This window comes from Mustela putorius, unplaced genomic scaffold (assembly GCF_011764305.1).
Source record: "Mustela putorius furo isolate JIRA1106 unplaced genomic scaffold, ASM1176430v1.1 tig00000450_pilon_pilon_pilon, whole genome shotgun sequence".
Taxonomy (NCBI): domain Eukaryota; kingdom Metazoa; phylum Chordata; class Mammalia; order Carnivora; family Mustelidae; genus Mustela; species Mustela putorius.
Genome location: NW_025421385.1, coordinates 23,904,893 through 23,916,878, shown reverse-complemented (window position 1 = coordinate 23,916,878; position 11,986 = coordinate 23,904,893). Strand labels below are relative to the sequence as shown.

The 11,986-nt window shown below is 39.4% G+C and overlaps 1 protein-coding gene across 2 annotated transcripts in view; it reads right to left on the bottom strand.

Annotated features, from left to right (window-relative positions):
* Positions 1–3,903: 3,903 nt before the first annotated feature.
* SEC63 (SEC63 homolog, protein translocation regulator) overlaps positions 3,904–11,986 on the bottom strand; it is a 71,662-nt gene continuing 63,579 nt past the window's right edge. For both annotated transcript variants that reach the window (XM_045080236.1, XM_004753453.3), the window contains 2 exons: positions 6,012–6,116; positions 3,904–4,975 (listed from right to left, as the gene is read on the bottom strand). In XM_045080236.1, the coding sequence (XP_044936171.1) occupies positions 4,832–4,975; positions 6,012–6,116 (249 nt within the window). In that variant the 3' untranslated portion in view covers positions 3,904–4,831. The remainder of the gene's footprint in view (positions 4,976–6,011; positions 6,117–11,986) is intronic.

Genomic DNA, 11,986 nt, shown 5'->3' with positions numbered 1-11,986 from the left:
CAGGCACCCCTGTTCCAGACTTTTTATGTTTATATAGGAAACTAGCTTGGAGGACAGAATATCTTCCTCTTGGACAGCTCTGCTTATATACTCTTTAAAAGACTAGGCTTCCTATGCTAGAAATTCCTCAGCTGTGACTCAAGCATATTTATGTGCAGTGTCTGCCTGAGCTGGCGGCTCCTGTAGCCCCGCGGAAGTGGGGAGACAAGAGGAGCAGATGGGGAGTGTGAAGCTCCCACAGCCTGCGGTGCCCCTGATCCGGGACTCTCCTGAGAGAGGAGCCTAACTGTGGCAGGTTAACTCATTAGGTTCTTCATACCAACGACCCCCCCAAATTTAAATTTAATAGAACAGGATTTTTTAGTCCGACCTAATTTTCCACCTCTCTCGCAAATGATCTAATACAATTCCAGCACAATGAATAAATACAGATTGCCTTCTGGATTTTTTTGCGAAGGGACCTAGCATTTCCAGCTAGAAACCTGAGACGTAAATATAATCTATGAAAGGATACATGTAAGAAAGACAAAGGTTAGGTAGGGCTAAAAGAGTAAAGGGGAAGGAAGTAATCCTAGAAGGTGGAAATAGGAATAAATCACAAAGCATGTCTTTAAATTTTGGTTTAGTCCCACAAGCTAAGCCAGTCTTTGCTAATGAAAATTGTAGCCCTATCGCCCTCTACCGGAACCAGGCTGGAAACTACAGGGAAATAGTCTGAAGCTGCTCTTAGGGAAACTGCTCCCAGGTCTGTTATCTATTGCTACCATTTTCCAGATTTTAAAGTGTAAACCTCGGGTGTTCAGAAAGATAAAGGAACACAGCTCCCTTTGCACATGCAGCCTGACAGGTTAATGCTGAAACACCTGGTGCAGAAGAGAGTGGACAGTCCTTCCCATACTCACCTTTAATTTGTGGCAGCCAGATTACAAACCTCTAACAGCTGTCGCCTCTGCTGGACGTCCTAGCAAGCAGTCCCTAGCACTTCAACCTCTACCTGCCCCACTTCCACTCCATGGACATCTGCTTAGAACTCCTCCCTCATTTCTTAACCCCATCATGAAACCTACTCAGTTCAGCTTAGTGTCATTTGCTCCCAGGGACTACAGTTGGGCTAGACAGAGTGAATGCCAGCTCCCAGCAGAGTAACATCACATTGTGAATTCAAGTAGTGAGTGCCAAAGGTGCAAACCTTCATTTTAGCTTAAGTGCCACCCTATTTATATGTAAAAGCAATGTATCCAAATGTTTCGATCATGCACTGAAATCGGAAAAAAAAATAATGCACCAATAAATGTATTTATTTATTTACGAATTGTAGAAGTGTACAATTGTACAATATATTATGTACATTATAAAACACACAAAAATAGAAATTTAAAAGGATGAGAGTAAATACAAATAACCATTTTCCCATTTTCCCCCACGCACTGATTATCTGCGTACCGCAGGGACAGAACACACTCCCACCTGAAACCACAGTCCTAAAGCACGCCAATGATCGCTGTATTTGGATTTTTAGCTCAGTTTACAGAAAAATGTACAGCTTTTTAAAGTTTTGCAAAATAGCCCCAGTATCTAGCTAAATGTGTGAAGATGTTTGATGCTAACTTCAGACCTATTTGGACTAATCACAGCACAGCTAGTGAAATGTTAGTTTATGGTTCACTGATAGCCGTTCCATTTTAAGGCAAACTAAATAGGGGATTTCATGGAGTTGAGTAGGAAGAGTTGGAGAGAAAAATGCTTTAAAGAAATACTTAAAGGAGGAGGGTTGCTTATTAAAAAAATAAAGAGCCAATAGCTAGCTTCTAAAAAAAAAAAAAAAAAATCCTCACCTACAGTGGGAAAGACTTAAAAAAAAAAAAAAAAAAGAAAAAAGCATTCCAAACAATGGCCTTTAGTTAATGCATATGGATTAGAATGGCTTGCCACACTTCTGCCTGTCCTAATACCAGTGAGTCCTTGAGAACTTGGATTCTCTTGTGTTTATAGCCCCAGGATCCAATCACAGACCCAGGCTCTTACAACCTCATTGAATATATGATGAATGTTGAACAACTGCTCAAAAAATATGTAGAGTGCTAAATCACATTTTGAAATAATTGTTGCTAAAGAACACTCCAGCATCTGGTTTTGATTTGTTAAAGCAAATAACTAGATAAACGTCATGGTCGGTGATGCACTCAGAGAGCTTCATTACATTCCTCAACATCCTTCCGCACCGCCCCCTGCCCCCAATCAGTCCTCTGGCAACCCCTATCCCTGATGCTTGCACCGAGCTCTGAGCTTCCTGCCAGGCAGTGGAGGGCCGTGGGCAGTTTCGTCCTTCTCCACCCCTCAGTGCAAGCTGGGAGAACTAGGAGAGTATTGTCTTCTACAGAGAACCTTGCTCGAAGTGTTTAGTTTTTTAAAAATATTCATGAAAACCTAACAACTTTTAGATAGGACACGAACATCTGACTTCTGATACTGAGATACACACATAACCAACAACTGCTAGAACTTCCACCGTGGCCTCCTCATGGAAGAGTTATCTTTTAATAGGTTCTTCTCCAATTTAAAGAGATTAGATTATTATACAATTTAAGTAACTTGATTTCATTAATAACCAGTTTCACTTTGTATACACACTGAATGTTTTCACCTACGTGTTCATTTATTCTGTTGACAAAAATGTCGGTTTCTTGATGAAAACAAAACTAAAACTACACTGAATTTCCATTAGATTAAATGCAAACCAGGGTTGGTTTATCAAATCTTGATCAAAAGAAGAAGGGATATGGAGTTCAGAGATTTGCTGGAGAGATGGGAGCCATAAACTGAAGGCTCAGTTCTTTCACTATTGCAGTGTGGAAAGAGTTTTTTTTAACCTAAAGTACCAATTAGAGGGTAATGTACTTGTGTGGTTGGGAAGTACGTATGTACCACCCAAAGGGAAAGGAAACCAGACTGGTGGGATCTTCTAAGGTCAAGGTGATGCTGGTTTTTTCTAAGTACTGTGCTGAGTGACTAGGTTGTGAAATCACCCTTTGGAGTCTTGAACACAGAAAGCCAGCTGTTTGGAAGAATAAAACCTCAGACAAAATAGCCACTAGAATGGAAATATTTTTCTTGAGTATTATCTTTCAGGAAAACCAGAACGTGTGCACATTACACATTGTTCGCTCACAATTCCCAGCACCCCCTTTCGCTTGTTGCTACAGGCTGGCCTCCCGTCTGGCCGGACACTGCAGCTCCCCAGAAACACTGGACTCAACAAGTGAACCCACCCTCTACTTGTAAAATGAAACAAACACTCAGTGGCACTACCCTAAAAAGGAAGGGTCTCCCTAAACACCTTTAAAAACAAAACAAAACAACAACAACAAAAAAAAGTGATGGAATTTCCAGTGAAGAAACTGCTTTGAGAATACTGTAGAAATCGTATCCTAAAACCATTCATGTTTTTGGTAGTTTTCAAATTTTATTTCCAACTACTGCAGTAACAAAATACCAGTGATAATTCTGCATGGAATGTGGCAACCTTTTAAATCAATAAGGTCACAAATTAGTATTCCAACAGCACTTTGGCCTATGGAGATTTTGATAGGGGAGGATTATTACAATCAGTCCTGTAATATTACAGACACATGCTTCTTCAGTGTCTAGTGATAAAAATATTCATCTTACCTCAATGTTTCATCATGTATACATTTCTACTCTTTATAAGCACTTATCTTCTGGGCTGCAATGGGTCAGGGGGAAATCCCTCCCGCACGTGGGTTTCTCTATACCATACAGAAATAGCGATCACTTCTGCAGTAATGTACATTATTAAATTTTTAGTTGAAAATTAAAGAGTGAATTATTCTATTATATCCTTTCCCTGTAAGTAAAAAGACAAACACCATTACAAACGTAAAATGAGTCAAACTTCTATTTTATTGACAGGAGTCCAAAATGAATACAAAAAGATGCCTCCTTTGCATGTTATTATTTTTTTTCCTTAAAAGTCTTCTGAGTCAGGTAGATTAAAAGCTAAGAATGTATTTCAGCTTTTATAGTGAACCTTTTAAAAAAGGTTTAATAAATGAGTCACCAACATCAGAGAACATATGGTCCCACAATCGTTTTTAGACCTATAGCTTATAAAAAGAATTAGATCCTGCACTGATCTGCTAAAATAGAGGCTTAAAAATGTTTTAAGCCATTAAAAGCCATGTTTATTAATCTGATAACTCTGGGCAATTAAGAAAAGGAAAATCCCCAATGTAGCCCTCTATATTATGTGGAATGTGACAGAATGCCAACTTATGACCAAGACAGGTAAAAATAAAAAGTTTAAAGCTATGAATGGAGCTGTTATAAATAGTCTTGTATCACTGCAAAATGTCAATAAATGAATGACAGAGCTTATCAAAAGATTAAAACTTGAGCAGATGTTACTTAAAATATTTGTGTGGTGTTTATCACCCTTTAATGTTTGCTGAAAACTAAAGCTAAACAAAGAAAAACTGCTCACTTATAGACTGGTTTTCATGTACCTTTACTTTTACTGGGACCATAAATTGATCAGATAATACATAGCCCACACTCTGGACAGTTATAACAAAGGGTTTATTATCGTTTGCCGATGAAATAAATGCACCATCCCATACCTGAAAGGCTTTAACAAGCCTGAAGCATTTTTCAGACTGTACCAAGGCTTCCCCAAGGCCTAGTTATATTATGCACCCATTTCTAGTAAAGAACTAATACCTCCCTCAACATCAGTTCTGTACTGTTTCTGGTTTATTATACACTTCCGAAACAGCAAAGAGTTGCAAATACTGTGGTCCATTCAGAGCATGGCTTAGTCATCATCTTCCTCCTCCTCTTCCTCCTCCTCAAAGCTATCTTCAAAGCCCTCGCTGTCCTCCTGGTCTTCATCCCCCTCTATTGCTGTATCCCACTGCGGGTGATTTTCTGGTACAGGTTTAGCCTCATGAACTTCCAACTACAAAGAAGAATTAATTGCAGACATCAGAAATTTGGGGAAATAGCTGATAAAGAAAAGGTTTTCTTTGACCACGGCAATTATAAAGAAATAGACCATAAATGGTTGTTAACTCCAAATTTAACATACTTATTTAAAATAGATATTCGTCCCAGAAATAAAAAGGTAATCTACTCACATACGAATATAGTCAAATTTCTAATATGGTTTGACATTTTAATTCTATAGAAGCTATACTATTAATTCTGTACAATGAAAGATTAATTGTGCTTCTTGAGCAAGAACACTGAGTTATGTCTTAGTGCGTCTGGTGTCTTAGTAAGTCTGCTGAGAGAAGAAAATGTCAAGTGTGACTTTCAAAAAGGTATTTTCCAGCCTCCATACTCAAAGTAAAATTCTATAAGCAATGGAAAGAAATACAGTACCCTTGCGGGAAAACACAGGCCTGCCTCTACCAGCTCCCTTTACTTTGGGACTCCAGTGCACCACACAATAATACTCCAACACAGTGTTTACACAACAGAAGGCCTTTTATGGTTTCAAGTGAAAGTGGTAAACACTGACAGGAACGTGCTTCAGATAATACTTAAACAAAGTGTATAGGATGATTAAAAACAAACTAATCTCAGAAACTAATGAACACTCCAACAGAATCTGTGGGAAAATATGTGTACTTTTCTAAAAAGCAAACATACAAAAAACCCCAACAACAAAAATCCAGAACCCAGTTGATGAGGCCCTGTAAAGTCACAGCATACTAGAGGATATTAGGAGTATCAATTAAGTAATCTATATTTAATATTCTAAATAAGTCTAATAATTTATACTCAAGGCTCTAAAGCATTATGTTCCTTTAGCTCAACAAGTTTAGATTATTATTTAAAGAGTAGACCACTGAGTGTATCATATACAAAGTATGAGAGGACATCTTTTTCCCTCTCTTATTCTACATTTCAGATCCAGAAATGCTTTCCTAGTATATTAAGCATACATTCAAATAGGCAACCATATTTATTGAAGAGTCACTTATTCTTACCTTCAAGGGTTTAATCTGATCCAAACCCATATAGGAGTCTGATCTCAGAAACACTGTATACTGATAATTTCCAGGCTTGCCTGGTGCAGGAAACTTCAGTTCTACCTAGAAGAAAAAAAACAGCACTTAAAATCCGTATTTTGAGAAATGGAAGAAAGAACATCATCTAGGTCTTTTATTATATTCTTTAATAATAAACTAGTAAAGGTGTTTCCCTGAGTTCTATGAGACATTCTAGCAAATTATCAGACTCAAGGAGGGGGGTCACAGAAACCCTAATTCATAGCCAGCTGGTTGAGACTTGCAACTGGCATTCTGAAGCACGTGGTGAGGGGTTGGGCGGTGGAGTCTTAAGGAACTGAGCCCTCACCCTGTGGGATCCGATGCTAACTCCAGATATATAGTGCCAGCATTGAGCTAAGATGCAGGACACTCAGCTGGTGTGAGAGACAACTGCTTGGTATGGGGAAAAACCCACACACCTGGTGTCAAAAATCTTGTGTGACAGTAATGTGAGTAAATGAGAAACACACAGAAATGAGTTTTTCTTTACAAATGCCCAGTGCTGGAAATAACCACATGATTTCACTCCTATGTGGAATCTAAAAACAAATGAATAAACAAACAAAAAACAGAATCTGATCTATAAATACAGAGAAGAAACTGACGGTTGACTGAGGGAATATTAGGGGGATGAGGGGTTGAGCGAAATGGGTGAAGGGGAGTGGGAGAGACAGGCTTCCAGTTATGGAATGAATAAGTCATGTAACCAAAAGGTACAGCATAGAAAACAGAGTCATTGTGAACATAGTATAATAAATAGAGAAGCTGAATCACTGTTATATACCTGAAATTAATGTAACATTGTATGTCAACTATACTCAAATGAAAGAAATTTTTTTAAAATGTGCCTAGTGCCTTAAAATGTCAAGAAGATACTTATCTCCTTTTAAATCATAAGCTTCATACACAAAGAGTTACAAACTCTTAAAAATTTCAATTCCAGGGAAAGATGGCAGGGAAGTAGGTAGGCTCACAACATCCCATGTACACAACTAGATACCATCTAATCATTCTAAATACCGCAGCAATCAAACAGCTAAGGGCTGTGAGAGAGAGAGAGAAGAGGCCATGTCGAAGATTAGGTAGGAAGTGTAGAGACACAGTTTGGAAGAGAAATGGATCATGGCCACTGCAGTAGGAAGCGAGTGGCAGTTGGAGGGAAGGGCATGAGACAACCCAGCACACAGGGGAGTGCACGGGGGGGGGGGGGGGAAGGAATTCCCACGGCAATGGGCTTAGAAAGCAAGAGAGCCCAAATTTCGTGAATTCTTGCAACCAGCAGGGCTTAAAGCCTGGAGCTTTATTTATTCCTTTAATAAAAATGTTTATTTATTTATTTGATAGAGAGAGAGAGTACAAGCAGGGGGAGCAACAGGGAGACGGGAAGCAGGCTCCTGCTGGGCAGAAAGCAAGATGTGGGGCTCAATCCCAGGACTCTGGGATCACGACCTGAGCCAAAGGCAGACAGTTAACCAACTGAGCCATCCCGGCACCCCAAGCCTGGCGTTTTAATGGTCAGCATGCTTGGTTATGGGAGAGCTCAGAGGGCACTGGGGCTGCTCTCAGAGAAAAGGCAGGGCAAACGGTCCATGGACATACAGCATGGAAACAGCGACCTGAAAAGCGCAAGGGGCACACAGTGGGGAGGGTATTTGCTCATCTCAGAGGGCACCAGAGACCCCCCTCTGGGGCCATTACCCCCACCTCACCCCTCAGCACAAGAGAGGGCCACGTGCAGGAAGCAGTGATGGGCTGATACTCACTGCCTAACTTGCTTACACCAAGCCCCCAACACCTGTACTCCAGTGGAACCATCCCTCCCAGTCCCAGCACAGTGGGCGCCAAGTTTGACAGGTCCTCAGTTCCCACGGTGGTGGCAACAGGACTTTCACAAGCAGACCAGAACACACCTAGTTAAAACTTGCCACATTCAGGCCAGGGACCAAACATTGCCCACCAAGAGGCAAAGGGACCCTCTGCAGACAACTGGCCTGAAAAATAAAGCAGCCAGAACACAAAAGCAAAGCCCACACAGCACACATTGGAGACACCAGGCCCTAGGGAACAAGAGACACTACACTGTAGAGCACTATATAGGACTTCCTCTAAGTAAAGCCATTATTCTCAAGAACAGGAGACATAGCTGACTTTCCTACAAAGAGAAACAGGCACAGAGACACAGACAAAATGAGAAGAGAGAGGAATCTCTCCTAAAAGAAAGAAAAGGACGAGGCCATGGCAGAAGATCTAAGCAAAACAGATGTAAGGAACATGCCTGGTAGAGAACCTAAAGCAATGATCCTAAGGATACTCACTGGGCTTAAGCGAATAGTGGAAAACATCAGTGAGACCATTAACACAGAGATAAGGAATAACATAGCAGAGATAAGGAGCTCAATAAAAAAATTAGACACACTTGATGGAATGAATGGCAGGGTGGAAGCAGCAGAGGAACAAATTAATGACCCCGAAGACTAAAGAAAACAATAAACAGATCAATGAAATGAACAGTTGGTCCTTAAAAAACAAACAAACAAACAAACAATAAAACTGATAAACCTCTACCCAGTTATCAAGAAAAAGACCCAAATACATAAAGTTGCAAATGAAGAAGGAGAAATTAACAACCACCACCACAGAAATACAATTGTAAGAGATTATTATGAAAAACTATATACCAACAAATTGGACAACCTAGAAAAAATGGATGAATTCCTAGAGCCATACAGCCCACCAAAACTAAAACAGGAAGAAATATGAAAACTTGAACAGAATGACAACCAGCAAAGAAATTGAATCAGTAATCAAAAAACAAGTCCAGGACCAGATCTCTACTAAACATAAAGAAGAGTTACTACCTATTCTCAAACAATTCCAAAAAACAGAAAAGGACGGGAAACTTCCAAATTCATTCTAGGACAGCATTACCCTCCTACCAAAACCAAATGAAAATAACACAAAAAAAAGAGAACCACAGGCCAATACTTCTAATGAAAACAAGCAAAAACCCTCAATAAAATACTAGCAAAATGAATCCAACAATACACTAAAAAATCATTCACCATGAAGAAGTGGGATTTTTTCCTTGGGTTGCAAGGTTGGTTCAATATTCTCAAGCCAATGTGATACATCACATTAATAAGAGAAAGGATAAAAGCCATAGGATCATTCCAATAAACACAGAAATAGCATCTGACAAAGTAAAACATCCATTCATGATAAAAACCCTCAACAAGGGGCACCCGAGTGGCTCAGTCAGTTAAATGTCTGACTCTTGATCTCAGTTCAGGGTCATGAGTTCAAGCCCTGCATTGGGCTCTGTGCTGGGTGGGGAGCCTACTTAAAAACAAAACAACACAAAACCAAAAACACCCTCAATAAAGTAGGTATGCAGAACATACCTCAACATAATAAAGGCCAGCCATATATGCAAAACCCCAATGCTAGCACCACCCTCAATGGAGTAAAACTGAGAGCCTTGCTCCTAATGTGAAGAAGACAAGGATGTCTACTCTCATCACTTTTATTCAACATAGTACCAGAAGTCCTAGCTACAGCAATCAGACAACAGAAAGAAATAAAAGGCATCCAAATTGGTAAGAAAGAAAGAAATCTTTCAGTATATGCCGATGACATCATACTATACACAGAAAACCCAAAAGACTCCATCAAAAAACTTCTAGAACTGATAAAAAACCAATGTATAGATATCTGCTGCATTTCTATACACCAAAAATGAAGCAGCAGAAAGAGAAATTAAGGAATCAATCCCATTTACAATTGTATCAAAAGCAGTAGAATACCCAGGAATAAATCTAACCAAGGATGTTTATTCCTATACTCTGAAAACTATAAAACACTGATGAAAGAAATTGAAGACACAAAGAAATGGAAAGACATTCTAGGCTCCTGGACTGGAAGAACAAATATTGTTACAATGTCTATACTACCTAAAGCAATCTACACATTCAATGCAATCCCTACCAAAATACCAACAGCATTTTTCCAGAACCAGAACAAATAATCCTAAAATTTATATGGAACCACAAAGACCCCGAATAGCCAAAGTAATACTGAAAAAGAAAAGCAAAGCTGGAGGCATCACAATTCCAGAGTTCAAGTTATATTACAAAGCTGAAATGATCAAAACAGTATGGTACTGGCACAAAAACAGACACAAAGATCAATGGAACAGAACAGAAAATCTCTAAACCCACAATTATATGGTCAATTCATCTTCAACTAAGCAGGAAAGAGTATCTAGTGGGAAAAAGTCTCTTCAACAAATGGTTTTGGACAGCAACGTGGCCATGAACCTGGACCACTTTCTTACCCTACATATAAAAATAAATTCAAATGGATTAAAGACCTAAATGTGACACTTGAAACCACAAGAATCCTAGAAGAGAAGACAGGCAGTATCTTCTTTGACATCGGCCATCGCAACTCTTTTCTAGATAGGTCTCCTGAGTCAAGGAAAACAAAAGCAAAAATAAACTATTGGGACATCATCACATAAAAAGCTTCTGTATAGTAAATAATCAACAAAAACCTACGGAATGGGAGAAAATAGTTGCAAATGATTTAGCTGATAAAGAGTTAGTAACCAGTGGGGCACCTGGATGGTTCAACTGATTAAGTGTCCAACTCTTGATTTTGGCTCAGGTCATGATCTCAGGGTCATGGGACGGAGCTCTGTGTCAGGCTCCTCACTCAGTCAGCAGTCTGCTTCTCTCCCTTCTCCCTCTGCTCCTCCTCCTGCTCTCTCTCCCTCTTCTCTCAAATAAGTAAATATTAAAAAAAGGGAGGGGAGGACTAGTATCCAAATATATAAAGAACTTATAAAACTCAATACACAAAAAACAAGTATTCCAATTAAAATGGACAAAAGAGAAGGTTCCATGTGCACTTGAGAGGAATGAGTATTCTGTTGCTTTAGGGGTCAATGTTCTGTATCTATCTATGAGGTCCATCTGGTCCAATATGTCATTCAATGCTCTTGTTTCTTTATTGATTTTCTGCTTCGATGATCTATTACTGAGAGAGGGGTGTTAAGATCTCCTACTATTAATGTATTCATATCAATATGACTCTTTATCTTGATTAATAGTTTTCTTATGTAATTGGCTGCTCCCATAATGGGGGCATAGATATTTACAATTGTTAGTTCTTCTTGGTGGGTAGTCCCTTTAAGAATTATGTAGTGTCCTTCTGTATCTTTGACTACAGTCTTTTTAGTTTAAAATCTAATTTATCTGATATGAGAATCGCTACCCTGGCCTTCTTTTGAGGCCCACTAGCATGAAAGATGCTTCTCCATCCCTTCACTTTCAGTCTGGGTGTATCCTTGGGTTCAAAATGGGTCTCCTAGACAACATATGGATGGGTCCTGTCATTTTATCCAATCTGCTACCCTGTGTCGTTTTATGGGCGCATTTAGGCCATTCACATTGAGAGTAATTATTGATAGATATGTTTTTATTGACATTGTGTTACCTTTGAAGTCTTTCTTTCTGTAGATTGTCTCCATATTTCTGTTCAATGATATTCTTAGGATTTTTTCTCTTTTATAGAACCCCCCTTAATATTTCCTGCAGTGCCGACTTGGCGGTCGCATACTCTTTTAAGCCTTGCCGGTCTTGGAAACTCTTTATCTCTCCATCCATTTTGAATGTCAGTCTTGCTGGATAAAGTATTCTTGGCTGCATGTTCTTCTCATTTAGTGCCCTGAATATATCTTGCCAGCCCTTTCTGGCTTGCACAGGTTTCTGTGGACAGGTCTGACGTTATTCAGATGGGTTTTCCTCTGTACGTAAGGAGCTTCTTTGTCCTTGCTGCCTTCAAGAGAGCCTGTCTACAATTATGATTCCTCATTTTTACTATCAGGTGTCTCGAGGACTTTCAAGATTCTA